The sequence below is a fragment of the Artemia franciscana genome, chromosome 7, assembly GCF_032884065.1.
Source record: "Artemia franciscana chromosome 7, ASM3288406v1, whole genome shotgun sequence".
NCBI lineage: Eukaryota > Metazoa > Arthropoda > Branchiopoda > Anostraca > Artemiidae > Artemia > Artemia franciscana.
Window position 1 is genome coordinate 59,487,406 of NC_088869.1, and position 27,752 is coordinate 59,515,157.

Here is a 27,752-nt window from a genome sequence, read left to right on the forward strand (position 1 = left end):
AGGAATATAATCAAAGGCCCATATACAATGAAATCTAGCAAACGCTCAAAATTAGCTAACATTAGATCTATTCATCAAAGGTTTATCTGTTTAGCTAGTTTTGACCAATCCAGATCCAAAATTTCTTCTTCTTGTTGTTGTTTGATTACTTGGAGACGCTAATGCATAATTTGCATGCAGTTCTAGGCCCTGTGGCACATAAAATGATCCTTTTCTTGTTTGGATCATTTCTAAGATGTTTTCGTATAATCTCATTGCCGGAATGAAGTTACAGGCCCTGAGGAGGGTTACTGTAGATGAGATCAAACTCATCGTCCCGTGTTGCCAACAGCAATCGCACCGTGCTACCACAGGACTAGAAAATATTTTCTTCGTCTTCTTCTTGTTTGGATTAATATGGAGACACTTTCGCATAATTTTATCCCAGAATCAAATCCCTAGTCCTCAAGTGTGTTGCTACAGCTCAGTTTGAACCCTGGGTCCCGTATAATCAAGCTGATATCAAACCCACTGCGCCACTTCAGGACTAGAAAACATTTAAGTTCCTGTACAGCCCTTTTTTCTAGAGAACTCTCTTTTTGCTTGACCTTATTTAAATCCGGTTCAAATAAATTGAAATTCAGTTCGGCGCTTTCTAAACTTGGCGTTAACTAAATCTCGTTGGAAGTAGGTCTTTGATCAACGATTTCAAAAATCGTTATAATCGTGAAATAAAAGTAACAAATTGCTAAACGAGTGCTTTGCTACCGTAATAATGAAGAATAAGCATTTAAAAGCAGGGTCAGCTTCACGAAAAAATTATATTGTTAATAGGAGAAGTATGGGTAAACTTGCCAAAAACTTTTGATTTTAAAAAAGTTGCGCTTTTTGCACAAGTATTAAATGTTAGGCTGTCTCTAATGTCAACTTATTCAAGACGACAAACAAAGGAGGATTATTGGTTTTACCTTCTTTTTCAAGATTAGCATACCACCTATTATTAGTATTTTAGTACTAGTATATTATTAGTATTTTAAATTATTCCAATATAGAGTGTGGGGGTCAACTTGTTTTGGGTGGGATTCAACAATGAAAAATTGATTTTTTTTTTTCACTAAATAACAACAGTCCTACGAAATAATTTCACGTTTCAGGGAGTCAAACCTGGAACACATCCCGTTTTAAGCACAGCTCTAGTGCCTATACTGAAAAGCAAGATGTGAAGTACTACAGTAGACTGATCTTTGAATATCACCGGGATAGAGGTCACCAGAATCAATATTATTGAGAATAGCTCTTCCCCCATATTTCAGACAAATTAGCAACGGTATTGCATAAGAATATGATTGATTCAAAGAAAAACACCTAAGATTCCCCATATTTTCTATATAATTTAAGTTTTTCTTAATTTGCCCTCCACCTCCATCCAGAAAAAATTATTCTCTTGGCAAATTTAGAGAGAATTTCATGACTGACATAGGGACAACGTGACACGCTACTTGACACCTTTTTTATGCTCTTTCAAAATACAGTAACTGTTTCACTTGCAAATCTAATTTACAGCCTTATCTCAAATGACACTTTTTTTTTGTTAACATTCTAGTTCAGTGGCTCCACAGAAAGAAACACCTTAATAAGAGATAGTACTGCTAGGTTTCTAATTTTTTGCTCCTTTTCCCTCCCCCCTCCATGGTCCCATACACGGTCCCATTTTGCATCCCCTAGCGATGTGTTATGCATTTTTTGCAAAAAGAAATTTCTTTAATTTTTGACTTTTTTTTATTTTGGTCAAACCATTGTCTAAGTGACAGGGGCGGACCTAGAGCAAAATCTTGGAGGGCCCAATGTGACAATAAATTATCAATTTGATAAATTTATTCTAAAAGTGAAAAGAAAAGAAAAAAACAGGCAAAGAGGGCGCCAGAAAAATTTCGGGCTGCAAGGTCCTCCTTCCCCCCAGTGCTAAGTGATGGATGTGTTGGATAAATATTATATATAAATGTGGATGACAGTAAATGAAAACATTCTAAAAGGATGACAGTAACAGATTCATATCAAAAAGTAAGAATTGTACTTATTTATGAGGTAGATCTGGGACCATCAGAGTGGCGAGGTGCACTTGCAAGTGAAATGGTTATTATACATGTAAAGAGCATGAAAAAGGGTATTTAGTAGTGTGTTTATCTTGTAATTATGTGATTATGGAATGGTCTTCATATTTACTCTACCCTCTCCCCGAAACAAATACCATCAAATATGTCTGCCCTAAGATATATCTTGACAAAATTTTGCTGACAAACTTGAGCCATAATCTTTATCACGCGAACATGCAAGGGGTTAGTTAGTTTTGACATTATTTTGGCGCTCCTCTAAACTGTAGAGTAGAGCGAAAGAAGTGGTGGCCCTTTCCTGATCAAATACACAAATATGTGAAAAATTATACAAATTGAGGGACAATCACATTTATAGCTTATTAATTATGGCCACAATCAGGCATATAAGCAGAAATTATTTTGGGAACCCATATTTTCGGAGGGGGAAGATGCGGCAAGACGGAAAATCAGTCAAATTAGGCCCCACTTCCCGTCAGTCTACATCGTTTTTTTTACTGCTGTAAGTTTGGCAGACGAATTTTTTTGCAATACACATGAAAACAATATATCGAATGCTAATCTCGTAGGAGAATATCTCGCAATTTGCCAGGAAAGTGACATAATTTTTTTATTTATCGCAAGATTCATGACAATAGTATGAGGTGCCTCAGTCAGAAAAACATGCAGAAAGAGCCTTTGGCCCTGTCCCCCCTTAAAAAAACATGTTTTACTTTCACATTAAGTTAAAGTTGATCAGCATAGTTTACTGTTTTTTTTGGGGGGGGAGGGTCCCCTAAGAATCCGTTTTCAAATGTTCTTTGAGAACCAACAACAAGGAATTTCCCTGAGGGGGGGGGGGTAAACGCAAGCTGGATTTTACTTTATTTTTAGATAGTGCTTTCCTTTTCAGCATAAATTAATTATAGTCTTAAGATCAAGTTAGCATTTTATAATAAGGAATCAAGTCACCTACGCTTCCCAAATAACCCTTTTGGCCAGGCTCTATGAAATCCTTCTACTATTTTCTTCAAAGGACTTTTCTGGTTGTCCTAATTCTGGTGCATACAAGAGCCCCCCCCCCCCCCTCATCTGAAAAAAATTCTAAAAAGCTAGCCAACTATTCAACATTGTCTAAATTTTGTTGTCAAAATATACATATTTCGGTTAATGTTCCTTATAGGACAGATATCAGATAGAATAAAAGAGCATACCATTTGATGCTTTTTCGGGATATTACAATCACTGCGGTCAAAAATTGCACCTCAACCCCACCCCCTTGGACCTAGATATGGTTCTAAGCTATATGCAAAGTTTGTTGATATTACAATTTTTTCTCAAAATGGCTTCATATAAACGTCAAATAATTATGAGAAATAAGCACAAGAACACCCAGATCAGCAAATAGCCTATCCACATGGGCAGATGAGAAATACCTTAAAAATCGGCAAATTTTTGCATAAAGTCTAGGGCTATATCAGGTCCCATTGGACAGGAGAAGGTCTGGGACGCAATTACGACGGCAGTAATTTTAATTTTTGGTAGGAGCATTGACCCATTTTTGTAATTCTAATAAAAGTAGACAATGGGGCAAGTTTTATTGGCACCGTCTTAATCAGACACTACATACATAATAGGCTAATATAATTCCTCTGATATTAACTGAGTGAAAATGGGCTAGGGATACAGAAAGTTGCACATTTTACCAGCTTATGCCTAAGCATAGCCTATGAACAAAGCCGTTCATAGGGGGAGAGGGCAACCAGGGTGGCTGCCCTGGGCATCAAGAACTGGGGGGTGTCACGGCTGGGGGGTTGTCCACTTAGATGAAATCTTTCATTTTGATTTGGATTGATTTTTCCATGGGCCCCCCTAGCCCTGGGAATGGCTCTGTCAATGAGTCATTTTGCAACTATAGATTCGCAGCCCATGTTCGATGACTAATTAAAACTAGAATACATTAAGATTTATTACAGGGCAGAAATCAGACAGGGGAGTCTTTCTTTTTTTTATTGGCTTTATTTAGCGTTAAACTGTGCACCAATAGATTATGAGAAATAAGCAAAAGAGAAAATGAGACCTTAAGCCAAGCCTAGTTCAGTAGATAGGCTAGTCACTTGGTAAAACTAGCAAATCTGTAACTGATAGCCTACTATTCCTAAGACACCACACATAGACCAATCCGCAAGTTAAACAAGATAGTCTAGATTTAATACAGCAAAAAAAGTAAATATTTGGCCACTAGGCTCATTATTTCCTTCGGAAGTGGCCAACCACTAAACATTTACCAAAAAGAGAATACATCAAAATTAGAGTTTTAATAACTAGGTCAAAAAAGGAGATAATTTTCACACTTACCCCGAATAGCTAACAGGGAACAAGGACATATCCATAAAATCCAATAATTTTGTCTATCAACTGGATTATACTCCTTAACTTATCAACTTTCTCTGTCCTTCTAGCATGGCTTGCACATTTAGAATGCTCCCAGGTTGTGAACCCAAAACCGGTTTCCCTTTTGACGGCGTAGTTGAAAGAACCAACCGTGGAGAACTTGTTCCATATCATTATCGTAATCCTCTCTGATATGAGGTAGTAACTCTGTACACCTTGAAATAAAATGAGGCCATATTTTGGATTAATGGGGATGTAATTATGATCAGATTGGAGGAAATTCAAGTACAGATGCTGTTGGGAATGGAGAGTGTATGAAGGCGACTTCAGACTTAGGGATGGGGAGGAGCTAAACAATTCGTTTTTGATTCAGCAAGAAATTTTTTTCGCTAAAGACATTTGATAATCGTAGTTCCCTCTTTAATTGAGGTAGTAATTCTGTGCACCATGAAATGAAATAAGGTCACATTTCCAAGTAATGCATAAACATAATTGTAATTTGATTATTTCAATGGGGAAACTTAGGTACTGTTTGGGGAAAGGAAGAAGGAGATTTCAAACTTTTTAGCCGGGGGAGGGAAAGGGGCTAAAAGATTCCGTCTGTGATCCACCAAAACTGTGTTTGTTTACCATCAAGGTCAATCAAAAAGCAGTATTTATTGCAAGGTTTTCAAAATGGTAGTTAAATCTTTAACAAGTAGAACCTTGTTAATACAAATTGTTATATCAACATTTCAACTCTAGCCAACGGAGAGCAGAGCTCTATACTAAATGAATACGTAACCGACGAGAAACAGTGCTTTTAACATAACCGATAAAATTTAGCAAAACTTAACATAACAAAACTTACATTTAACGTGAGCAGCAGCTTGGGGCATCAAGTAGAAACTTCTTGGTACAGTGGTTCCAATTCACAAAACTGAGGGAGGGAGCAAAATGTACTTTTAAAATTTAAGAGGAGCTTTTTTTAGATTTTTCCAATGAAAACAAAAAATAGGGTATTTTTCAGTGAAAAAATGAAATTGGGTATTTTTGAAATTTGGAGGGGTGACAAAAATAAAGGACGGCAAAAGCCCCCCCTCACAATTGGCACCACTAACCAGGATATTTGACAAGGAAGGGGGTGACTGGACGTTGAGCTTCAATAAAATCAAATGACACTGTGGATGAAGTTTATCTAAATACCATATTTGCACTATCTTGGGAGCAGGTAGGGGGTTATAATTTTAAATGTCAGGTTTCAATGGGAACGGAAGGGGAAGGAGCAGGGATATTCCCATTTTTGTGATTGGGGAAGGTAAAATGTTATAACTCCTATCCGCCTAAACAAAAATCACTTTAAGCCCGCATAGAAATTACAATTTACTCATATTTAATTATTGAGGTAATCCACTTGAGCAAAAAACTTTTTAAGTGCTCCGAGAAACGAAAACGAATGACTTTACTGAAAACGAACTGTGTTTCGAGCAGCGAGTTTTTAAATTACCATAATATTAACAACAGTCGAATAACAAACAAACAGCATGATAAGGCAAGTTAAGGTTGAAAAATTATGGCAGCGATATTTCCCCTCCCTCCGAACCCTCTGAACGGCTTAAGTGTCATTTGCATCTTACTGAAAAAAAAATATTTGAATTGTATTTTTTCCTTTATCGAAACAACGAGAAAGAGAATAAAGCACCATGACAATCAAGATGAATGGAAATCATTCCGAAGTACATCCGTGAATAAAAAATGATACTTATCTTAAATTTGGGCAGGCCCACGCTGTCATTAGCAATCACCTGTGAAAGTGGCCCGGTGGAGCAGGAGACCATCTAAGATATATTATTCGCCACCGTACTGTTGCATCCAATAACGAATATTATCCAGGTTATTCAAAGCCACTCTAGTCTTTTTTTCACTAATGAATTCGCAAACGCCTGTAAAATGTATTAAACGCTCGAGCGCTGTCAAGTTCCTCTCGGAATGAATGCTCATTCATTCAGTGCGATTCCCGTGAAGGAAGAACGAGAATCAAGAGAAAAAGCTCTGAGGTTCTTCATTGATGTATCTGAGGAGTCTAAGGTAAGGCATTTTGTCAGCTTAACTGATGATTCATGGGTTCATATATTATGTTCTGTCAATGAACACTGAATTCATTTAGTTGATGATTAAAGTGCAATCAGGACCAGATTAAATAGTTGCAGGGCTCGATTAGATTTTTTGGCAGGGCCCTTTCGATATACTCAATATTTAAATAAAATATTCCTGCCTGGTAGTTTACGTACTTAAAGAAGATCAAGTAAGTAGTGCAACATTTCTCTAATGTAGTTATCTCAAATATAGTTATCTCGTTTAAATTCAATAAATTTGACATGAACTTTCGCAGATATCAGTTTTATATTTTATAAAGTATGTATCATATAATAATTAACATATTAATAAATCTCATCCAGCAATGCAAAGTTATAATAAATATATTTTAAGTTATCAGAATAAATCATAATTTATTCCGTATCGTCAAAAATAATTTACTCTAAATATCAAAATTTTTTTGTTCGTTTTATAGTAACAAGGGCCCTTTCAGTTTTGGGGCCCGATTGGACCCAACCGTCCTTTATCAGGCCCTGAGTGCATTCTATTAAACATCAAATGAAGATATTTTGGTACAAGGAATTGGTCTTGTCAGGCCTGGCCCTTGTTTCTATAACAGACCTTCCTGCACAACCGTCCTAAATTTTACACAATCCAATTTTCTCCAGAGGAAAGGGCGCTTTGTGAGGGGTCCAGAGGCTGAACCACATTGGAAAGAAAACATTCTTGCATATATTTCTTAAGTCCTTAGATGGTGTAAAAGCGAGCCAAGTCCAAGCTAAATTGTGTCCTCTTTTGTTTCTTTAACAAAGTAACTATTGCTAGATTTATTATGCTTTCTGTATAGCCACGTAATTTTAGGCTAAAAAATAAAGAGCAAAGCAAAGCTCAAGAAATCGGGACAGAAACTAGTACAACAAGTCCATGGAGATTGATAGTCCATAAACCATTGATCTTTTTCAGTTGAAAAAAATCAAAAGAAACCACCGTCTTAGAATGCAACTTCCCTTGTACTACCTTGCTTCTACTAAGTTTTTCTAGTCCAACTCCATCTTTAAGGACCTTTTTTTCATTTTCTATTGCTTTTCTAGAGTTCAAAGCCTAGGGTGCTTTGTTTTCTTTTATGCTTAAATTCTACTTTAAAACAGGAATTATACTTTATGGCCATCTATTTTTCAACAGTGTCTTCTGGCTAAACTGTTGCTAAACTAATCAAGTAAATGAAGAATGAAAAGAATGAAGGTACTTGTATGATAAACACACTACCGCTCAATTGTTCATTCATTGATGCATTATAGAATCGGTTTCTTTTCGTTAGTTTTTTACAGCTTAGCTTGACGGAAAATATATAATTTGGGCTATATATTTGCACATTAGTGGTGGAGGTAAAGTATTTGGACATTGTTAAGTTAGAAAACAATTCTTGCTACATAATATACAAAATATTTGTAAATAACACATTAGGCATGCAGACCCTTTATACTTAACCCCCCCCCCCCTTAATGTGCAAATATATAATCCAAACTTGTTTTTAAAGTATTATATTTTTATTTTACATTGGTGCATTTCTTTACGATTGAGTGTCAGAGAAAAATTAAGTTGGACATTTATCATACAAGTACCAGGATGAATACTAATAAAATTCTAGCAAGCAGTGATTTACTCGATAAAATCTCGCTCTTTTTTTGCTGTGTATTTTGCTTGGGTAATTAAAAATCCAGCTTTTGTGTCTATGTTTTGAGCCAATTTAATAATATCACAATCAGTGAGGTAATTTTTTCAAAATTCGGGTGAGGGGGGGGGGGGGGGAAGTTGGAGCCAACTCTCCAAGGCAGTTAAAAATGAAAACCGGGCCATATAGTACCATAAAGTCAAATATATACTAAAGAAAACTAACCTGTTTCTCGGGATTCTTGAATTATGTTTTGACAAGATTTTTGAAGAAACTAAATTTCAGCTGGGGGAGCAAACTGGGGTCTGAAGGGGGGGAGTCGAACCGAAGTGGGTCGCCCCCTCCTCAAGAACTTGCTCTTTAAGATAAATTTAGATTTTTTATCACAATTCTTTAAGGACGACTCCTGAAACACAAGAGCTGTTTAATTAGAGCATTTAGAAGCTAATTTTGAACAATATTAAAAAATCTTAGCGTGGAGAGCGAGTAATTTATGGAGGGGACAATCCCTTTTAAATTTTAATTTTGCTCCTGATTTTTAGTTGGATTTTTTATATTATTATTTAATATATCCCAGGACTGCATAAAAAATTTCTTTGTATGAATTTTGTTACGGTTACACAAGGACAATTTTTTTTGGGGGGGGGGGGGTTGAAAGCCCTTCTCCCCTTGATACGCCCTTGAGTGTTGGTACTATCCTCATCTAATCTGTGTTTTTTTTTCTGATTCAAAACCTAAAATAAAAAACTTTAGAGCCTCAGATAGACGCTTTCCACTTTTCTGTTCTAATTAATGCTAATAAAATATTGTTCTTTATCACTTCTCGTCTCTTTCTTCGGGTAAATTTTCCAGAAACACGGTCTCTACTACCATTTTTTGTCCTATTTTCTAAATTGTTTTGATCCACTGATCTTCCGGGCCTGAAAACAAAAAGATTGCACTGAAGCAGTAATCAGTTTCCAGTCTTCGGTCCCTTTTTCCAGAAAGCGGATAGTATGGATATGGTATATTATACGAAAGTCATTTTTATATAAGCTCTGTTTTTATAATACATGAAAACCGAGCTGTTGAAAGTCAGGGGTGTAATTCACTACGGGGCAGGAGGGGCAACTGCCTCTCTCGAATCATTGTTTTCCCCCTCCTCAGACCCCTGTTTGCCCCAACCATGGTTAAAATTGAGCTTCTTACAAAATCTTGTCAAAACTAAGATGAACCTACATAATTCAAGCATCAACAGAAATAGATCAGTCTTTTTGTACATATTTATCTTCATAGTACAATAAAATACCTTTATAGTACTTTTATAGTACTAAATAGTACATTTATGGTACCAAATGGCTTATTTTTTAGTTTTTACTGTCATTTCGAATTGATTTGTGAAAATTGGCTCCATTTTTGACCCCCACCCTCCCAGGACTTTGACGAAATTACGCCACTGTTGAAAATATGACGGTAAAAGTACATTTTGACTAGTCCAACAAGATTAGTCCAACACCCCCACCCATGACCTGAAAATTTCAAATTAATACTCTAACTAACTGACATCTTTTGAAGGATAAAGATAAAATAATAATCTTGCTAAATTCATTTTGAATTGTCACCATGTTAAATGAAACACTGAAATCTTTGAGAAGATAGAAAAAAAAATGCTGTGCTCCTAGCTGCTTAAGATCCAAAAAGCTCCCTTACAATGCCATTTTCATTTCTTTTTCTATCCAGAGATTGGGAAAACTAAACTAGAACTAGGGTTATAAGTGTATGTCAAAGTACAAACCTATGTAGTGCTGTGTGGATCTCCTATAACTCAAAGCAAAAAAAAAAAAAAATCGTTTCTATTGAAACTCATAGATCAACAGTTTGTTGTACTCAAAATTTCTTTCCAGAGGTGTTACTTTTACGGTTAAGTTTTGATCATATTTTCATTATATCTTGTTTTTCTTACTCCGTCAGTTGTGTGCTTTTTTACATTATGACGGACAATAATTTTTTTTTCAAGAAGTAGGGGAGAGTCTGGTAAGACGGACCGGGGGGCAAGACGGACCTTTTGTCATTGCTCGACTTGAGCGTCACCTTTTTATCACTTGTAGAGCTAGAAACAACGGCCATCTAGTGGCAAGTTTCGGAGCGAAGTCTGAGAGTTGAAGCCAATCTTGTCTTCGAGAAAAATATTTTTATTCGTTTTCACATTCTCGAAACCGGCTTTTGAGGTAAATGTTTTTCTTTTCTGGTGTTTCTAATGTTCTGTTTTATACTGTGGTAATTTTTCTTACAAATATGGAGGTCTAGGAGAGTGTGTGAGACATTAATTTTTTTCATTGCAGCGCCATCTTATGTTATAATTTTTAACTATTCCGAAAAAGCAGGTTTAGGGTAAGATGGACCACAGAGACAGCGGGTAAGACGGACCGGTCCGTCTTGCCCCCTATCATCTGGGATCTTTTTCGAAGTTATTATTTTTTACGTATTTTGTGAATATTGTGTTGCATTTATTGTTCCCGCATGTCAATTAGAAATATATTAAGCTGTCTCTCTTTTGCAGAATGGGAAAGTATACTAGGAAAACCACCCGCGGTCTCCACGACCAGGACTTACTGAGAGCAGCTGCTATGCGAGTTAAATCTGGTTCGCCGCTTCGCAAAGTTTCGAAAGAGGTTGGTTTGCCACGAAGCACAGTGCGAAGAGCAGTTGCAAAACTCGACGCAGCAGAAGATCCCCAATCAGTGGAGTTGGCAACTACCTTCAACTTTAAAAGTGTGTTCTCAGCAAACGAAGAGATACTTCTGAAGGACTATATGTCACGGCACAGCACATGCATCATGGACTTACGAAAAAGGAAGCAGGTCAGCTTGCATATGAATATGCCCAGGCCAAAGGGAAGAATATGCCGAAGAACTGGACTGAAAATAAGTGTGCAGGAAAAGACTGGATGAATAGCATTATGAGTCGTTTTGGGCTTTCCCTAAGGTCCTCCGAAGCGACAAGCCTTGCCAGAGCCACCAGCTTCAACAGGACGAATGTCAGCGAATTCTTCAATAATTTAGAAGAGCTGCTTATAAAGCACAAGTATCCGCCGAACAGAATATATAATCTTGACGAGACTGGAGTAACCACCGTTCAGAAGACACCAAAGGTGGTTGCAGAAAAGGGATCAAAGCAAGTTGGACGTATTACTTCGGCTGAGCGAGGGACGCTGGTAACAGTCGTAGGGTGTATCAACGCAGCTGGCCAGTCGATAGCCCCTTTCTTTGTCTTTCCACGAGTGAACTGGCTTCAAAGTTTTCTCAATGGCACGCCCCCTGGAAGCACAGGAAAATGCCAGCCGTCTGGATGGATGACAGCCGAAATCTTCCGGGATATGATACGCCATCTGATCTCCCAAACCAGTTGCTCGCCCACAAATCGACTTCTGCTGATTATGGATAACCATGATTCGCACGTCTCATTGAGCGTGGTTAATCTTTGCAGAGAAAACGGCATTGACGTCTTAACGCTTCCGCCACATTGCAGTTACAAGCTGCAGCCTCTTGATGTTGCTGTATATGGGCCATTCAAGCGATACTACAATGAAGCAGCTAACTCGTGGATGATTTCGAACCCAAACAGGAGGATTACCATTTATGAAATCGGAATATTCGTTGGAATCGCTTTTCCAAGAGCTTTCGTCATGGAAAACGTACTAAGCGGGTTCCAAAAAACAGGAATATACCCTTTCAATAGGAACGTTTTCTAAGATCACAACTTTCTCAGCGCCTTTGTGACAGACCGACCAGCACCAGAGACGTCTCCCATGACAGGCCAGTCTGCAGTTCCATCAACCAGCCCTGGCGACGAGAGCTTGAATAACGACGTACTGCCAACTACCAGTAGCTCAGTGATTTCTGCGACTATGCTAGTGACTCCAGAGTCGGTTCGTCCTCGCCCTAAGGCGAGTTTCTATGCAAGAGACAGAAAAACGTCTAGGAAAAGAACAAAGTCCAAAATTCTGACGAACACACCTGAAAAAAACAGACTGGAAGAAGAATTTGAGTTGAAAAGAAAAAAATCAGAAAAGAAAGCTCAAAGAAAACGGCCTGAAAAGAGAAACCTCTCCAAACAGCCTGGGAACGGGGAAGACAGCTTCGATGAACATATCGCGCTGGATGATGAAAGTGATGACAGCTTGCATTTGGATGGGTCAGAGGAGGAGGAGTTTCTTGATGGAACCGAACCAAAAAGTGGGGATATCTTGGTTGTGAAAGTGCCGACCAAGAAGAGCTTCAGGAATTATGTTGGAGTTGTGTGTGATTATGAATCTGATGGTTTCCAAGTTCAGTTTTGGAAGCGATTAGCTCCATCGAGTAAATTCACGGCAACTGAGGAGATGAGCTTCGTGCGAAAAGAAGAGGTCATCATAAAGCTGCCAAAACCGACCCCTTCGGGTGGAACGACGAGACAGTCGGCTCAGTTCGTTTTTCACGTAGATTTGGCCTCGTACAGTGTTTAAATATAGTTATTTGCTAACTTTTTACTTTTTTACTTACTACTAGTATTTTAAGTATTCGAAATAAAATTGTTTAGAGACAATCAATCTTTTTGAGCAATTGGGTCCGTCTTGCCCAAAGGGCTGGTCCGTCTTATCCTATGGGGTGGGCAAGATGGACCTTTTGACCAACTTCAGTTTTTTTTATCTGGGCCCGGAAATACGGCTGATTTATGTGTGAAGAAGGTTTCTTTACATAACTCAATGTTTTGGGGACAAGTTAGACACCTTTCGTCAGTCGTTGCTTGTTTCCAACCCCTTCCACAGACGAAAAACCAAAATGGGGTCCGTCTTACCCGACTCTCCCCTACACTCAATGTAGCACGTGTTACAGTGCTACACATGATGCGGTTGTGCTACATTTAACCCTTTCGTGCTACAGATGGCAACCTTGGCTACAACCACAAAATTCTGCATCAAAAGCATTAACAGGACGAAAGGAATTCAGAATGGAGGTGAATTTAATTCCTTCTTCTTGTTAATGGATCACGTAATCGTCAATTTTGTAGGATTTACATTCTTCTGGGATTCGTTGCTTCTCTTCTAACGGTTTCGAAAGAAAACCAACTATCTACTGCTAACAAAGCTTTGAATTTTTGAACCCAAGACAAAAGTTAGCATCAAATTATTGAATTTATAACGCCATTGTTTTTTTGTCAGTTTAATTTTCTTTTTTTTTTGTAGCTCATTAGACCCTTTAAAAGTGACATATCATAGGCATCGTAATCGTATTGCCGAAGTAAAGATAGAAGTGAGCAATGGCAATGTATTATTTTGTTCACCAAGGCACTTTGTATGGAAGGAACTCTCGTAGAAACTTCGGGAGAGGCCCGTTCAATTGTAAATTAAAACTTCTAGTGCACTTTTTAAGAGTAAAGTCGAAACATATTTTTTTTTAGATATGCAAGATTTCTCTTGGGAATTCCCTGATGGTCTATAAACAGGCAGCTGATCGCCACTTATGGTTTGGCGTAGCCCCTGCAGCTGAGAGTCTCCGTGAAAGATGTCTTTGAAAGGCTAGATGAGTCTTATATTTTCCTTGGCAATGATTGAGGTTATGTTATATTTTATTTGCGTTCTTGTTTGTATATTATTTTTCCATTCACTTCATTATGACATCTTAGTGTAATAAAAAAATTCCCGAACGTTATGCTTTTTGATGAACGAAATAAAACGGATTACGTTGATCTAATAAAATTAACCTTCAACTGAACACTGAAGTTGAATCCGAGCAGCTCTTGTCATTAAGATCTGAAATTTCGTCAGTCGGTGTTGACAAGGTTTACTTGACGGCAAGTCAATATTAAAAAAAAATTTACATTCAAATAGAAGATTGCTTTTTTTTTTACTTCGAAATATAAATTTTCAAGCATCTCCAGTGTAGCCTCCACCCATTCGCCTACTTCTTTGCTAAAGGCCCATATCGACCGAAAACAACGTCAGCAACACGGTATCAAAAGTCTCTGGAGATCTCTTGGAAAAAATATAATCAAATTAGAAACAGGAAAATCAAATTCAAAATAGAAAAAAGATTAAAATTAAGAAGAATTTCAGTTCCATTGCAAGAAGAGTACGAGAAAATGATTAACCGCTGAGATTTTTACTGAAAAAAAAACAAAAAAAACTACGGTGATGACGAAAGGGTATTCTCACACTGATTCACCCGAGCATATATGTAGGTTGGAGATTGGGGCTTGTGTCCCCACCAAAATCCCGAAATTTCAAGGATATCCTACATAATTAACTCTATTCCTCATATAGCGCATCAGATTTCGAGTTTCCTAAATTTTCGCTACCTCGAATGATTGGCTAAAAAGATTAAAGCTAATTGTTCGACCTTTTTTTGCCTTCGTACCTGAGAGCTAAAGTGAAAAGCATCAACATCAAAAGCTTGGTAAAGGATTCGAGAATTAAAACCTCTATAGCTGAGGTGCTAGAAACGGCACTAACATATTGAAAATTCAGCACATTTTATCAGCACCTTTTCTCGTTGGCCATTTCTCAGGTCTACTGAGAAGTGGTCTCAAAGACAGAACTGATTTTCTGTTTATCGTAATTCAAGGTCTACTTTAAACGAAATTACAGGGGAACCAGAAATTTTCTGAGTATCCCAAAAACTTCTTATATTTACTGAAAAGAGAGATTTTAGAGGAGCCTCCTGATCTGACCTGTTATTCGATATAAGCCCTTTTTAAATTTCAATGGCGCATGAGTTTGGTATGGGATGAATTCGAAAATTTTTCGCTCTGGCAACCCTTAATTTTGTACTGTATTTGATACTTGACATTTGAATTCAGGAGTATTTATCTAAAAACACTGCTTTTTATTGCAGCACAAGTCCTTAGGACTTTCTTTTTGCTGCAATAATTTATTACTGTTGTCATCTTTATTTATGTTTATATCGTGCATAAAAATAAAACCTACCTACCTATTAAAGAAGAAAATAAAATAAAATGGTATAGATGCTAGTGGCTATAAAGTGGCATCCAAAGCATATACCTAAGTATGATAAAAATATAATACTGGGCTATGTTTTTGCACATTAGGAGGGGGGGGGGGTAAAGTACAGCAGGCCTGCATGCAAATTGTGATAGCTACAATTATTCTGATATTTTGAAGTAAGAATTGTTTTCTGATTTCAGGCTGTCCATATACTTTACCCCCCCCCCCCCCCTAACGTGCAAAAATATAGCCCAAACTGTATATTTCCCATCTATTCTGTCACTTTTCTTTGTCTTTTCTCACGCGAAGGTGAAAGAAACTAGCGAAAGAAACCGGTTTACAGTACGTCAATGCATGAACAACTTGAGCGGTAGGGGCTATTTCATACAAGTACACACGAAAGTGCATGATTAACTGATATGGATGCGGTTCTCCTCTCTTCTGGCGTTCTGCCCGCGAAGAAAATTTCTTAAGTAGCATTAATTAGTGTCCAGAGCAGGGGCGGATCCAGGATTTTTTTTTAGCGGATGGCACAAAATATTTTACTCCGATAAACTTGTGAACAAAGAAATACCAGCAATTTAAAGGGAACCTCAACGATTATAAGTTATAGAAACTGCTCGGCCGTAAAAAAAAATAAAAAGTTGTTCACTCTCGGCGAAAAACACGATAGTTAATAAGGCAACATGATATTATCCCAAAATCCACCATTACGTTAGAGGAGGGGGGTCGCCCCCCCACCTGGATCCGCTACTGGTCCAGAGAATTTTAGGATCTTTCCGCTTTAACATCCATTTGATTTATTTTCAATCTTAAAGCGGAGGGGATATAACTCCCTGTCTCTTCCTACAAATGATGTTCCAGCCTTACATAGGTTTTAACGAGCAAATTTATTATCGTTCTTAGAATGGATAATCGTTTCTCAAACTGAGGGGAGTCACGATCCCATTGGGAAGATGTTGTACTTAGTCAGAAAACAATCTAAACGCTTATGCAAGAAGATCCTTTTATTTGCTAACTTGTATAAATAAATCATATAAGATGCAAAAGATACATAATGTAAATATGAAGAAGCATGTATCGACCACTAGTTCATGAAAAACTAGACTCCACTGATAAAACACATAATCAGGCTCAAATTATTGCTCACTATCAGCGGGTAGTGAGCACAGGAAAGGTATTATACATTAGCGAAAAGTTCGATATTCCCCATTAAAAATTTTTTGAAACAGATCTAAAACCACACAAGATTTACAACCCCGCCTTCGCGCACGAACAATGACAAATGTTTCCGATGGAAAACCAAGTACCAACTGAAACTACGGCTCTGACGTATATGCCCAGAGTCTAATTACGCGCTATGAAATGTGTCATGGTTGGAAAAGATTTCTCTACTGGTATATACTTATACTGTGGTCGTCAGACAACTGACTTTATTTTCAACATAGACCTATTAATTTATAACAGACTATAGACGGTGTTGCCACCATGGTGAGTTCCTAAATTGCTACAATTTCCCAAATTTGCGTGCTACACAGCGATTCCCCGTGCTATAGTAAAAAATTGACAGTAATAATGGGAAAACAGGACTTTCGCGCCATTTTAGCACTATATTAGGAACCTTGAGCACGTACTACAGTGCTAAACATTGTAAAATAGTGCTAAAATAGCACTCCAGTGCTACAGGTGGCAACCCTGACTACTGATAGTGTGTGCTTTCGGAAACTCCTTGTTTTTTTTAGAGGATTTTTCTGGGAGCCGACGTTTACCCTCCCCCGAAAAATACCTCCCATCGCAGCTGGTTGATCTAATCACTTTACACTTAAAAAAAAACGAGAACTCGCATTTTCTTCTGTAATGATCACCCTTCGAAATTTCTATAATTATGATGTAGAGGTGCAGATGAGAAAGGGGCAGCCTCCTCCTATACCGAATAAATTTTGCTAATTATGGGGTTTAATATTACTCTTTACTTTCATAATAAAGGCGTAGCCCAGAAATATTCCCAGAAATCAAGAGGGATTCAATATAGATTTCACATCTTTGATGCATTTTTTAAAGCTTTTTGTACCCCCCCCCCCCACAAAAAAAATCCTGGATACAGCTCTGGGGACTACAAATCAACATCTACCTCCCCCTCCCCTCGTCTTTCTCCTAGAACTAATTCTGTTTTTATCTGAAGGTGCAATGAGAGTTGGGATGTTTGGGCATTAAAATGCACCTTTTAGAGGTATATCCCTCCCTCTCTAACAAGCCAAAACATTTTTAAGGTCTAAAGAAATTTCATTGTCTTATGTAAATCCCTTATTTTTTTTACAATTCCAATCAATTGGATACAATGGCTTTAAACCTTTACAATGAGGTGCTCTGATGGTTTTCAGGTTAGGTAGAGGGAGATGCCTCAAAGGATTCATTTTAATGCACCCCTTTTAAAGTTTTAAAATTTAAACGCATTCAAAAGTTTTTTTGCGCCCCCTCCCTACCCGAAAAAAAAGTCGTAGTTGCGGCCCTGTGGATTAAACATCAATTTTCCCTCATCTCTCCCTTAAAAGAAATTCTGTATTTATCTAAAGGCTCAATGAGAGTTGGATAAACGCCTTGACCCTTTTCTCCATAGTGCCAACTGCCAACAAAAGTTTCCTAAGGGTTATTTTCACGTTTTTTAGAAGTTGCGACAGGAGCAAAACCTATTGCTTAGACCTGATATCTAAACTCAAACTGATTTGTTCCACATGGCGCATCAATTAGGTCAGGAGCCTTGGGAAGGGGGCCTCAGTATTTTAACCTATTATAGCAGGGACTGCGACACCACAAAAATGTTGAAAACAGGAGTACGAATAACTGTACATGTAAAAGGGGGGTATATATTTTTCAAAAATATCGGGGAGACGGTTCTTTTTTCAATGAAAATACATAAAAAAGATACTTTTCAAAGGGAATTTCATAAAAGAAGGTATTTTTTGGAATCTAAAGGGAATACAACAAAATTATAGGGGAAAAATGGTCCCCACCCTAATTGGGGCCCCTTCTTAAGAAACATTAAATCTGACAAAATGTGTTAAACGATACAGCTAGTTAAAGCGATGATGAAAAACGAAAATACTAACAAAACTGGCAGTACTATTACAAAGCCTAATCTTAACTACAGCAAAATTGATAACAATAACAGTTACAGTAACAATACGAATAATGATATTCATAGCAGTGGGGCAGAAACACAGAAAAAATAGCAGCAAAACTGTTGAAACGCGGTGAAAAAATCGAAGAATTTGTCTGATTCCACAAAGTAACAGGTTTTACGAGGGGGTGAGTCGACGGGCGCAAATGTTAGAACAAAAGGCTTTTTGTTTCACTATTCCAGAAGGGGCTAACACCCGGCGCAACCCTCCTCTCTTTTGGACGCCCGTAAGCATAAATGCTTAGTTGCGGAGTAAAACCAAAGACTGCTTTTGACAAGATGACTGTGCCACATAAAACACAGTACTAGTAACGCGTGGAGCAAAACTTAGAACAATTCTTTTAGGAAATCCGCTGCAGCAAAGGATACATATTCATGATCTAATCCACCCAATGGTATTATACATAGATAAAATTGATAACATAGATAAAAAGATGTCCCCTAAAGATATTTTGAAAAAAAAATACATAGGGGAGGAGGAAAGGTCTGAACGACAATTTTTCCCCCGTAAGATTGAAATTTTTTCCAACCGCGTAAATTCTAAGCTTTTTCATTTTTTTGGAGAGGGGGAGGGGGGTTGGGAGTACCCGTTTTGGTGTTCTGGTTGATGCTTTGCATGACCTAATTCTCTTTCGGGTGTCTATAAGGACAACGCTTAACTATTCAATTAGAGCAAAATCAATAAGGTATGTAGTAAAGCATAGTAGGTCCATCGGCTCAGCTTTTCGAAACATGGTCCTCCCAAAGGTAAATATATTAAAATCCCAAAACACGTATACAGACACCAAGAACGTTTCTCACAAAAAATCAACAGCAGCAAAAAATAAAATAAATACATATTACGGTCCTCACGTTACAATATGAATGTTAAATATTTGGGGTATCTATTTAATACCCCACATATTTCTTCTAATTGCAGTTTTTCAAACTACGTCGAATGGTTCAATCTTAGAAAATCGGTTCGATTCGGATGCATGGTTTAAAGGGATGCCACGAGAAGCAATAAAAAAAAAAATCCTATGAACTATAAAAATAACCAACGTAGAAATAACCTATTCCTTTTTTATTCATTTTTATTCATAAATAATATAAAGTTAATATTTTCTAACTAAACTCAAAACATTAGCCTCTAATCAACAAAAACCACTTTTCAACAAGAAGAGGGTAAAAAACAATCAATTCCAAACTTTGTACACACAGACAGGGGAGGATCCAGGGGGATGGGGCAAAGAGATACGTCTCCCTTTCGATTAACTTCGAAAATGGTATTAATCATCCTCCCCCAAACACAAGTTCTGCATCCAACCCTGTGCTCAGTTTCCTACTCTCTCAAGTTATTATCATGCTTTTTAATCTAAAAAATGTGCAAAGCGAATTTCAAAGTTACTATCCAGTAGATGGATAAGTTGAATTCAGCTTATAGCAAAAATAAGAGCAAAATTGTCGTCTTGCATTGAAAGATTAAAAGTGTCGGACAGCAAAACACTTGCAAAGGGATAATAAACCCATTCTCCTTAAAATTAAAAAATAGCAAGCAATAACTTCAATAGCAAGAGTCTCAGTCACTATCAGGCCGCATCGCTCCTTACTTACAGTGCGTTACCACGAACATTTGATTACAAAAATGTCAGGGTATAACCTCAATCTACAAGAATCCTGTAAGCTTGAGTCACAGCCTCCTTTGAACCCCGCAATTTTTACCATACTAGCACACATATTCCATTTAATACTTTTTTTTTCTGCTGTGACGAAATGGGCCTCAGCATTTAATAAATTACAGCGTACAGGCATGGCTCCAAGGATACTAGCTACGGTGGTGATAATAAACGCAAAATGTATTTAAATACAGAGTGCCAGCAGAATAGCCTGAATAACCGAATTTAGACTGATTAGCATCAAATGTTGGACAAAAATTAAAGTAAATGAGATCTAGCCCTTAGATCTAACCAATATATAAAAAATACAAGCTCATACTAAAAGATATGATAACAGAAGCAGAAAAAAACACGAAATACCATAATTTTTTTTTACCAACTGATGACTCCTATTCTAGGAGCCTACTTTGTTATTACGTAAGCTAGGTACAGCAGTCGAAATTCGTCCCGACTTCCCAAGGTTAGAGAGGGGTTTGTATTTTTGGCAGGTCTGTGGAGACCCGCATAACCTGATTTGAGTTGTCGGGTTATGGCATATTTAAATGAACTCTCTTTCGCTGTCTCCTTCGATCTCTGGTTTTTCTTTTCTCTTTATTTTTATGAGTAAATTTTTAAATTGAAAGAGCTTAAATGTTCAATAATTCAATTTTTAAAGTGTTCTTTCATAATTCCCCCTTTTAAAGGCCATAAAACCTTTGTGGTTGTGTTCGTATTTACTAAATGACTTTTGTTGTTTTTGATAAAATATATCTTACATATATCTGGTGAATAATTGATTTAATTCTATTCGACTCCGTGATGAAAATTTCTTTTCTCTGGTCGACAAAATGTGAATAAAATTTTCTATTTAGCAATTGGCAGTGAAGCTTACTAGCCTGCATCAAGGAGGCGTTTTCTGCCTCATGTGCCATTTGAAATTAAGATGTTTCGTGGGGATTTCATAACCGTAGTCTCCAAGACTAATGGCGGGTGAGCTTGCAGAGTCACACCACTGACCCCCACCCTAACCCAAAGGAATGGCGACACCAAGATTCGAACGCACGTCCCGAAGGACATTGGATTGCAAGTCTAGCGCACCATCCAACAAAATAGTTTATTACTGGGCCATCATTAATACTTGTAATAAATGTGCGATTTAAATTTTTTATGCAGAAAAATAAGTCAAACTCTTTCTTTAGGAGTTTTCTACAAAGATCTGCGAGAGTTTTCATTTCTATCAGACCTGTCATCCAGAATCGCCCTCACCTATTCGTTTTTGCTTGATTAAACTTACTGTCTACTATCAGAACTTAACTTTACTCTGACTGACCTACCTCACGCACTATATTTTCAAACAATTTGATTTCTAAAAATGGATTTACTGCTTCTGGCGAAAATAACTGACTAGATTCAGAGATATTACTAACTACTCGTAAGTCTTGCATTATGCACTCCATAAAGGCCATGTACTCCAATTTTAATTCACCTTTTAACATGAAAAGCAGATCTAAAATTGCCAAATTCGGCGATTTTTTCACTTCTAGTCCCAAAAACTTGGCAACAAACTCAGTAGCCAATAGCCGAATTTCCCGTGATTCATCTTGAAGCAAAATTAAGGCAAATTTAACAATACCAAGGGCTTTAGAATCTAAAAAATTTCTTGAGATACAATTACTCAGAGCAATTAAATTTTGGGCTACACTTTTCCTTAATATGAAGGCCTTGCTTGGATGTACATTTGTCCACATCAGTTTTTGAAACATTTCACAAAATTCTTCGCCAAAAGTGTCATTCATTTTGTTCATTAAGACAGCCAATGAGGCTATGACACGTATACAGACACTTGAAACATCTGGATCGTTTGTTCCAGCTTTTTTTATGCAGAGAGCTGCCAAACGACCCCTGAGGTCCGTTTCCTTCACAATAAATTCAAGACCTCTTAGTTCAAGGACTTCTAAGCATCTTGAAAAGACTTCAGAGTCAGCACTGAAGATATAGATCATGAAGGTCAGACTATCCACAGCCTGGAATTAACACATAATTATTATTACTTACAATATTCAAATAAATACATGGTAAAATACAAAAAGTCAGCACGATTAGAATTAGGCATTAGTGCTGTGGATGCCCCCCTCAGAGTGAAATACTATAAAATTTTGAAAACTACTTTCAAAAAACACTCAAGTACTTACTCGCAATAATACTAAAAGTGCTTCTTACTTTAAGGAAATATTTTTTTTATTTTGAATTATTTATAGACCACCGAGTGCTATGTTTGATCGTTTTATAGCTGGTTTTGATAATTTAATGCTGAAAGTAAGAAATTCAGGTTTGGAATTTATGATAATGGGTGATTTTAATTATGATTTGAAAATACTAGCTGGTTTGAATCTTGATTTTATAAAATTTCATGTCGTCTCAAGATCTATACCCTGTGGTCACAGTTCCTACGAGGATCACCGAGCATTCTGCGACCTTGATTGAAAACATATTTGTTTCGTCACGCCAAGTAGCAAGTATATGCGCAGACGTTGTAATTTCGCCTATCTCTGATCACCTGCCAGTCCTAGCTAAATTAGAACTTCACATAAAAAACAAGTTTGGAAGCGTAATATACAGATCCAAGATCTAAAGCCAGCGAACGTTAAGAAGTTTTCAGAAGGGCTAGGTGTGGTAAATTGGGAGAGTTTTTAAAATTTTAAATTAAATTGGGAGGTATATTTAGGGAGTATGACCCATCTTTGGCTTTTGAAAAGTTCAACACAAGGCTACTAGGTCTTTATGACTCGGCATGCCCATTGAAAAATATGAAAATGAGAAAAAAAAGCAGCGAGAAAACCATGGGTTGCTGATGAGCTTATGCGAATGATTGATCTAAGAAATGCTTTGTGTGCAGTACACAACAATGAACCAATTGAGTTTAGTTACGCACAGTTTAAGGATCAACGTAATCTGGTTAACTCTACTAAACGAAAGAAAATGAGAGATTTTTATGGTGAAATGCATCAAACCCTAAAGCCACTTGGAAATTTATTAATCAAGTGATCAGAGGTAGTCCTGCTCCACAACAGTATAGTCTAAATGCTGGTAGCGAATTAGTTCAAGATCTTGACAGAGTTTGTGATTTGCATGCTCACCATTTCTCGAAGATTGGTGAAACTGTTCAGAGTGAAGCAGCAGTGAACAAGGAGTTGCTGACAGAAGAATCTACTTTTGAAGACCTAAGAGGTCAAGGTTTTGAAATGAAATTAGAACCCTGTTAGAAATAAAGAAGGTTGTTTCTTCAATAAAATCAAACAGTGCTAGGATCGATGGCCTCCACCTAAGAGCTCTAGAATCAGTGCTTTCGGATATTCTTCTAGTACTAGTATTTTTGATAAATCTGTCAATGGCAGAGGGTCAATTTCCCTATTGGCTGAAAATGGCCAAAGTGATCCTGCTTCCAAAGTCTGGGACCCTAAGTGACCTTTCCAATTGGAGACCTATATTAATACTACCCCTTATTTCAAAGATATATGAAAAAATAGTGCACAAAAGACTATACGAGCATCTAATGAATTACGGATTTCTGTCTGAAACTCAATTTGGTTTTAGAAAAAGATATTCAACTGTGCATGTCGCTTTAAATTTAATTGATAAAGTAAACAGTGCTCTGGAAAATAATTATTTTTGCATGACAATTTTTATAGATTTTAAGAAAGCTTTCGATACTGTTGATTTTGGAATTTCGTTGGATAGATTGTCGAAGTTAGATATTAGGAATAAGTGTTTGAGTCGTATTTGCGAGGTAGAAGTGTAACAGCTGCAATAAATAAAGTTTCACAGGTTTATCCGCTGAATTGCGGAGTGCCACAAGGTTCTGTCCTAGGTCCTCTTTTATTTTTAATTTATGTAGATAGCATGAGATTTTTATCCCTGGTTATTTAACGTCTTTTGCCGACGACACTGCTATAACTGTTATTGCCAAATCGTTACCGGACTTGATAGACCGAGCAAACAGTGCTTTTAAAGGGACTTGATACGTTTGTTACACTCTGTAAACTTGCTGTGAATGCTTCAAAAACAAATTACATGGTTTTTACGACGACTGGTGAGCCCCAAGAATTACCTTCCGATATTAAGCACAATGGTGTTTATTTGCTTCTAAAAAATGTACTTCCCATTAAAGTTTTAATGTCACTGTACCATAATTTAATAGCGTCGTATATAAATTATGGTTGTTTAATATGGGCTAGTAACTTTCAGTCTAATTATAGGAGAGTTCAAGTGTAACAGAAAAAGGCAATTATAATTCTAGGAAATTATGATCGTAAGAAAGCTTTCGATACTGTTGATTTTGGAATTTCGTTGGATAGATTGTCGAAGTTAGATATTAGGAATAAGTGTTTGAGTTGGTTTGAGTCGTATTTGCGAGGTAGAAGTGTAAAAGCTGCAATAAATAATAAAGTTTCACAGGTTTACCCGCTGAATTGCGGAGTGCCACAAGGTTCTGTCCTAGGTCCTCTTTTATTTTTAATTTATGTAGATAGCATGAGATTTCTTATCCCTGGTTATTTAACGTCTTTTGCCGACGACACTGCTATAACTGTTATTGCCAAATCGTTACCGGACTTGAAAGACCAAGCAAACAGTGCTTTTAAAGGGACTTGATACGTTTGTTACACTCTGTAAACTTGCTGTGAATGCTTCAAAAACAAATTACATGGTTTTTACGACGACTGGTGAGCCCCAAGAATTACCTTCCGATATTAAGCACAATGGTGTTTATTTGCTTCTAAAAAATGTACTTCCCATTAAAGTTTTAATGTCACTGTACCATACTTTAATAGCGTCGTATATAAATTATGGTTGTTTAATATGGGGTAGTAACTTTTAGTCTAATTATAGGAGAGTTCAAGTGCAACAGAATAAGGCAATTATAATTCTAGGAAATTATGATCGTGGAAGCGCTAGCACTGTATCTACATATAAGAAGTTTGATATTTTGGATGTTGGAAAAATTAGAGACATACAGATTGGTATTTTAGTATATCAGTGTCTACATAATTTAGGATCTGATATTTTTAATGTTTGTTTTAACTTTGGTTTTCCTTATCATGATTATGACACGCGAAATTCAAATAATCTTGTTCATGAGTTTCGGAATAATTCCCGGTGGGCTCATGTCATCAGATACACGGGACCGACTGTCTGGAATCCATTCCCACGCCAAGTTAAGGAATAATAAAGTCTGCCTCAGCTGAAACGTCGCCTCAAGGCCCATCTTCTGATCAATTAGTAACGTTGAGTATTTTAGTCAAACTTTTTGAGTCAAACTTTAGTGCAAAGAGCAAGGCGTTGAAGAGGGAGCAGCCCCTTTCATATACGGGGTAATTTCTGTTCGTTTTAAGTTTTAATGTCGCTCCTTACTTTCATTTAAAAAAAACTTGTTTTTTTATTTAATTTTCAATAAAACGCAAATGACGCAATGGGTTTTAGAATGGGTTTTAGCAATGGGTATTATGATTAGGGGAGGGGGAAAGCAGCCAAACTTCTAATTGTAGTTTTTTGTTTGTATTAAGTTTGACTTAAATATTCTATTTAATTTTACTCATTTTAAAATTTATTTTTTCATCTATTTTAGTATGTGTATGTTTATGTTTGATATGGTCATTTATTTTAATTTCTGTTCGTTTTCGGTTTCATATATTCTTTGATGGTAATTTCTGATTGTTCTTAGTTCGAATTATTACATGACTTGTTTCTCCTGGTCTAATGTTTTGTATGGCTCTTTACTTTTCTTTGAAAATCGTCTTTTTCGGGAAAAAATCTCAATAAAGAAAACAGACAACTTAAAAAAAATGTGTCTTTTTACACAATGATAAATGATCAAACATTTTATTAGGAAAATCTCATAGTGAATCAGTTGTTACCTGTTGTCTGCCTTAAAGTTATGCCACCTAAAAATTGAAAATGCACCAAAAGCGCCAATTTTCTTGTGAAAATACATCGAATGAACAATTTCCACCCTCCCCCCAAAAATTGGCGAAATACACTGATTTGAAAATTCAATGCTCAACCGCCTCAAAAAAGTACCCAAATGGCTCAAATGCACCCCATATGGCAAACCTGCAGTGAATGGGTCCGTGACATTCTTAATTGGTCTGGATTTTTGGTGTTATTCTTTCAAAAAAAAAAAAAAAAAAAAAAAGAACTCGACTTATGCCACAGAACAACAATCCAGAGCAATTTAAAAATCATGATGTATGCGTAATCAAAAACTATTCTATTATCTCCTCAGAAAAGAGCTATCAAAAATGAAAAAATATTTATAATATGGGTTACAATTTAATGTGAAGGTTCACCCTTTTGGTAAAAAACAACATCCTCACAATAAAACACCTTTACATTGTGCTGTGGATAAACATCAAATTAGAGCAACTCAATATCTTTTAGAACAGAGAAAACATTTTTTTTTCCAACTTGTTAAAAAAAGTGAGGAGGGTATCAAAATTCAAAAGGAAAAGAGATTATTTCGTATATGAGAGGGACTGCTCTCTGCTTTTTTGGTGGTTTAGGGACAGCCCAACGCGAGCCCCCACTCTTTAAACAAAAGTCTTAGTGTTTGCAGTCACTTTTAAGAAATTAATTTGATCGGAAAGGATTTCCAACAAAAAGTTTTGCTTGAATTTAAACAAGTCAGAAAAAAATCGATTTTTTGTTGTTGAAACAGTAGATTCGTGTTCAAGGTCCAAAAAATTGCTGAAATTATTAAGATTTATACACTTTTCAGTAGAAAAAAAAAATTAATTCTCAAAGTAAATAGGTTTTATTTATCAAAATGGTTTGGATTTCAATTTTAGATTGAAATTCCTTGTCATGGTGCCATTTAAAGCAAATTTATGTACTAATAGTTTAAGTTAATAATTAATGTTTTTTGAACTAGAGAAGAATATTTTATGAATATTTTAGACTCATATTACTAACGGAATAGGTACAGTGTATTCATAAAAGAGAAACAATCTTTTTTGGCCATATCTATATAAATAAAGACAAGAAATATGAACATCTAAGTCTAATATTTCGCCAGATCATTTTCGTAGAATGTTTGCTTAGGTTTCGCTGGGAAACTGATGATTCAACTATCCTAGATGATAAGTGGAGTCGTCCATCTCTGTGCTGGAGAAGAAACGGATCTAGCTTATGTCGGAGCTTGGTTATTTAGGACCCTTCCTAGTGGCTATTCTGGTGATTTGGATAGCGATAGATGAAATTAGCGGTCGTGGAATTGCTAGTGCTTGTGATATTTACTGATTGGCATGGGCATTAAGGTATGACTTATATTTACTATGTTAATCAGAATTGCCACGAATATAATGATTTTTCAGGTAATTCAGTAAACAAACTGAAATTTCAATTCGGGTTTGTAAATCCAGTATTTTTGTTTCTCAACAAGTCGGAATTTCAATAATGGTTAGGGGATTCTAATAAAGCCCTAAATATTCAATTCCAACAATTTTCAGCTGTCGAAATTCCAATTTTTTATTGTTGATAAACATTACAAATAATTGTTGCTGTTTTTTTACGAATGTACTTCTGTTTTAGTTTCAAGTTGAACGACTACACAAGACACTAACTACGTGGCCAACACTTGGTTCGGAAGACACAAACTCTAAACATAAATCAAGATTATTATCGAACTTATCGTCTAACTCAAGATCAGGTGAAGCAAACTCGAAATAGAATACGCAAACCAAATCCGTTTTAATACAAAAATCCCCTCCCCCGT

At 36.7% G+C, this 27,752-nt stretch overlaps 2 protein-coding genes and 1 long non-coding RNA gene across 7 annotated transcripts in view; 1 reads left to right on the forward strand and 2 right to left on the reverse strand.

Moving 5' to 3' along the window:
• Positions 1-4,670, reverse strand: part of LOC136029545 (nuclear receptor subfamily 2 group C member 1-like) — a 74,229-nt gene extending 69,559 nt beyond the window's left edge. The window contains exon 1 of the mRNA XM_065708016.1: positions 4,428-4,670. Within this exon, the coding sequence (XP_065564088.1) occupies positions 4,428-4,462 (35 nt within the window). The 5' untranslated portion in view covers positions 4,463-4,670. The remainder of the gene's footprint in view (positions 1-4,427) is intronic.
• Positions 4,671-6,264: 1,594 nt separating this feature from the next.
• Positions 6,265-13,873, forward strand: LOC136029546 (uncharacterized). The gene is made up of 2 exons (XR_010618065.1): positions 6,265-6,530; positions 13,630-13,873. It is a non-coding gene; the product is annotated as an uncharacterized LOC136029546 (long non-coding RNA).
• A 2,288-nt stretch (positions 13,874-16,161) lies between these two features.
• Positions 16,162-27,752, reverse strand: part of LOC136029548 (uncharacterized) — a 78,748-nt gene continuing 67,157 nt past the window's right edge. For all 5 annotated transcript variants that reach the window (XM_065708020.1, XM_065708018.1, XM_065708021.1 and 2 more), the window contains one exon: positions 16,162-22,008. In XM_065708020.1, coding sequence (XP_065564092.1) covers positions 21,301-22,008 — 708 coding nt within the window. In that variant the 3' untranslated portion in view covers positions 16,162-21,300. The remainder of the gene's footprint in view (positions 22,009-27,752) is intronic.